This window comes from Oryzias melastigma, linkage group LG18, assembly GCF_002922805.2.
Source record: "Oryzias melastigma strain HK-1 linkage group LG18, ASM292280v2, whole genome shotgun sequence".
Lineage (NCBI taxonomy): Eukaryota > Metazoa > Chordata > Actinopteri > Beloniformes > Adrianichthyidae > Oryzias > Oryzias melastigma.
Window position 1 is genome coordinate 145,179 of NC_050529.1, and position 4,241 is coordinate 149,419.

General features: G+C 43.8%; 2 protein-coding genes across 2 annotated transcripts in view; both read right to left on the minus strand.

Moving 5' to 3' along the window:
• The window catches only part of LOC112141489, a 4,117-nt gene extending 3,259 nt beyond the window's left edge, over positions 1-858 (minus strand). The window contains exon 1 of the mRNA XM_024264634.2: positions 657-858. Coding sequence (XP_024120402.1) covers positions 657-770 — 114 coding nt within the window. The 5' untranslated portion in view covers positions 771-858. The remainder of the gene's footprint in view (positions 1-656) is intronic.
• Positions 859-2,644: 1,786 nt separating this feature from the next.
• LOC112141485 (voltage-gated potassium channel subunit beta-2) overlaps positions 2,645-4,241 on the minus strand; it is a 16,987-nt gene continuing 15,390 nt past the window's right edge. The window contains exons 12-15 of the mRNA XM_036216584.1: positions 4,157-4,241; positions 3,762-3,882; positions 3,303-3,391; positions 2,645-3,227 (exon numbers count right to left, since the gene is read on the minus strand). The exon at positions 4,157-4,241 is cut by the window's right edge and continues 5 nt beyond it. Coding sequence (XP_036072477.1) covers positions 3,135-3,227; positions 3,303-3,391; positions 3,762-3,882; positions 4,157-4,241 — 388 coding nt within the window. The 3' untranslated portion in view covers positions 2,645-3,134. The remainder of the gene's footprint in view (positions 3,228-3,302; positions 3,392-3,761; positions 3,883-4,156) is intronic.

Here is a 4,241-nt window from a genome sequence, read left to right on the forward strand (position 1 = left end):
GCTGGAGTTAAAAATGTAAACGGAGTTAAAAAAAAAACAGATATCAATAACCGGACAGGTACATAGATAAAATAGACACGAATCAATAAAAGTAGATAAATGTCAATTAGGTAAAAAGCATAAAGAGAGAACATAAAACAACATAAGAGCATAAAACTAAATATAAAATAACTTTCTATTTCAACTAAAGTCCAGATTAAAAAGGTTTTGAGCCTTCCTTTAAAAACATGAACAGTCTCTGCAGCCCTGAGGCATTCTGGGAGGCTGTTCCACAGGTGAGGTCTGTATCTAATGTGTTTCTTTAAAGTGCAGTTCATTTTTGTGAGCAGTGTACACATGTACACAGAAACAGTCCACTAGAGGCTGCTGTGAGACCACCTGCAGGTCTTAGTGTGTACATGATCAGCCAACATTTCACTGTGGGTCCGTATGGTTCACCTTTGGGCTGCATGTGTGGTCTGGGTCGCTGGGAATTCACATGTGAACACACACATACACACACGTGTACGTGTATATAATCATGTGTGTATTCATACAAATGTTTGTATATACGTGTATGTATGTAAACACACACACATGTGTGTGTTTACATACATACACGTGTGTAAACACACACACATGTGTGTTTACACATAAATACACACACAAACACTCACATTCCAGTCCGCCTCCATCCTCCTGATCCGTCTCCCAGCTGATCTCAGTTCTGGTCTCACAGCTGTGGCCCGGTTCAGGTCCAGCAGGACCACCATCATCAGGAAGGTCCACATCCTGGTCCAGACTGGGGATGGGGTCCGAGTCGGTCCTGATGGAAGTCCAGGTTCTGGTCTGGGGAGAGCTGGGAAACACTCCCGGGTCTTATTGTTTTCTGACAGGAAGTGTGCTGTCACCACGGTCCCTCTGGCCACGCCCCCCTCCTACAGAGGACACGCCCCTCACAAACAACATGTGGGTTAGTGTGTTCCTGCATGATGACACTGGAACCTTTGACCGTCATGGTTCTGGAGATTTCATGGAGAAACAGGTTCTGATGAGACTGTGGTTCTGGTGTGGGTCCAGTCTAAGAACTCTGACCCGGTTCTGAGTGTGTGTTCACAGTAGTGAGTCACTGCTGCTCTGGTTGATAAATCATTGCTGTAAACAGTTGAGGAAACTCAAACACGACCCGCTACGTCCAGAACCGGACCAGATCCAGATCCTGATCCAGATTAAATCCATTCTGGAACATATCTAGAACAGATCAGATCCTGATCCAGATCCAGATCCAGACTATCTGATCAAAGCAGACCAGTGCCGGTCTCAGCTTCCTGCAGTCTGGAGTCCAGAACATCTTGATTACTGTGGAGGCTGATTGGATTTATTTATCTGGATTTGTTTATCTGGATTCATTTATCTGGATTTGTTTATCTGGATTTGTGTATCTGGATTCATTTATCTGGATTTTTCTATCTGGATTTGTTTATCTGGATTCATTTATCTGGATTTGTTTATCTGGATTTATGTATCTGGATTCATTTATCTGGATTTGTTTATCTGGATTTATGTATCTGGATTCATTTATCTGGATTTGTTTATCTGGATACGTGTATCTGGATTTGTTTATTTGGATTAATTTATCTGGATTTGTTTATCTGGATTTGTTTATCTGGATTAATTTATCTGGATTTGTTTATCTGGATTTATGTATCTGGATTCATTTATCTGGATTTGTTTATTTGGATTTGTTTATCTGGATTAATTTATCTGGATTTGTTTATCTGGATTTATGTATCTGGATTCATTTATCTGGATTTGTTTATCTGGATACGTGTATCTGGATTTGTTTATTTGGATTAATTTATCTGGATTTGTTTATCTGGATTAATTTATCTGGATTTGTTTATTTGGATTAATTTATCTGGATTTGTTTATCTGGATTTATTTATCTGGATTCATTTATCTGGATACATTTATTTGGATTTGTTTATCCGGATTCATTTTTGGTCGTGACCTTCCGCCGGCTCATCTGTGGGAGATTGATGGAGCTGTGGTGAAGAGGCTCCGCCCCCCGCTGACTGTAAACATGTTTCACAACGACCACAGACCACAGCAGTGAGGACACAACAGGACATATTATGGGATGTCAACTAAAGGAACTGCAGTGGGTTGAGTTTATGAAACTGAGAGGAAGAATGAAGAGTTGTTATTGTAACTCCTTTGTTCGAACGTGAGATCTTCAACAACAAACCCTCGTTTGTGGAGTAAACAACTGTTGTGGATAATTGATCACGATTGTCTGAGGAAAATGTGGAGTTTATCAGGAAATGTCAAATCATCAATGTTTATAACCGAATCTTTGTTGATTGTTCTGGTTTCACAGCAGCTATGATCACTGATCAGATAATTGATCAGATAATTGATCAGTACTGATCAGTATTTATCACTGATCAGATACCTGATCAGCTTTGGTCATTGATCACTGATTAGATCTATTGTTGTTCTGATTTTTACATGTGAACTTTGACCCACGTCGATGATCTACCCCTCTAACCCTTTCTGGAGGTTGATGGATTGACTGGATCCTGAAGGTCAAAGGTGGGCGTGGCCTCTGTACAGGTAAGGTTTTTCTGACTGATGAACAGAATCGCTGTAACAGAAACAGGAATTTCACATTTGTTTATTGTTGAGGAATAAACAGGAAGTCTGAAGCGGCGCTCTATGAGGTCACAGTGAAGGAGGCGGGGTCACATGGTCATCATACAGACACTCATCCAGCAGGCTTTTATTTTGTAATCAAACTTAGTTGATGAATGTATGGAAGCCACTTGATGCCAAAAATGATAAAGGATTAAAATAAAATAATGATGAAAGCAGGAAAACAGTAAATGAGGGGGAAACAGTTAACAGGAAACTCTCATAAACCATCAAAATAAAAGCTTTTTTTACATAAGTGATTATTTTACAACAATTTTTTTTTATTTATAAAACATTTGGATTAGACTTTTATTTTTGTTTGTGCTTTTAATTGCTGATTAAACTGGTTAAGCCTCACAGCTCCAACATGAACGTTTGAGGATAAAGTCTTCGTTTCCATGACGACGGCAGCCAGCAGACCTCCACTGTCGTCTCATCCAACGGTTTCAATAAAGTTTTTTTCAACTACTCCTTTCCTTCTTGGTGCTCCGGGGTTTGTTGCCTAGCAACGTGTCCATCTCAGAGATGAGGGGCGGAGTCAGCTGTGTCAGTACCTTGGAGAGAGAACAGGATGGTTAACGCCCCCTCCAGCATCGACCAATCAGAGAGCAGGAGAGCCAGTTAGTTACTCTGAGAGCGCCCAGGTTCTCCAGCAGCTGGTCCGGGTTGGAGACGCCGAGCAGAACCGAGCTGACGCCCTCACTGCGCAGACACCAGGCTGCAGCGTACACAAAAACACAAACTCAGACGTCAGCACACAAAAACCTTTGTAAACTGGACCTGTCATGTCTGTGGGGTTTGTTTGTATGTCTGTCCTTTTCCTCCTGACAACTGGATCCAAACCCAGAAGAGACCAGCAAGTCACCTGACCTCAGACCCCGCCCCCATGGTACCCAAAGGTGACCTGACCTCAGACCCCGCCCCATCTTACTTAAAGGTGTCCTGACCTCAGACCCTGTGATCGTACCTAAAGATCACCTGACCTCAGACCCCACCCCCATGGTACCTAAAGGTGTCCTGACCTTGGACCCCACCCCCATGGTACCCAAAGGTGACCTGACCTCAGACCCCGCCCCCTGTGATCGTACCTATGGCGAGCTGAGCGGCGGTGCAGTTCAGCCTGTCGGCCAGAAGGTGGAGCTCTTTGATTTTCCTCAGCTGCTTCTTTCCCTCCTCACTATGGAGACGCTCCTTCAGCCAGGTGTAGCCCTGCAGGTGCACAATCACATGCAGCTCAGTGGTTCTGTGGTGGAGTGTCCGCTCTGAGGCTGGAAGGTCGTGAGTTCAAATCCAGGCCGACTCAGACCAGACTCTTCATATGAGACCCAGAGCCTCCCTGTGTGACTCGCAGCATTAAGGGGTTGGATTGGGGGTTGAACCACCAGATGGTTCCTGAGCGCAGCTGTGACTGCAGCTCACCACTCCCCCAGGGGGAGGGGTCAAATGTCACATACCTAGGTGTGTACTTTAGTGTCAGTATTACCTTCATAGCTGCTCTGGAGCTCTCGGGAACGCCATCGTTGTACTTTCCTGTCAGCAGGCCGCACGCTAACGGAGACCAGGTCATG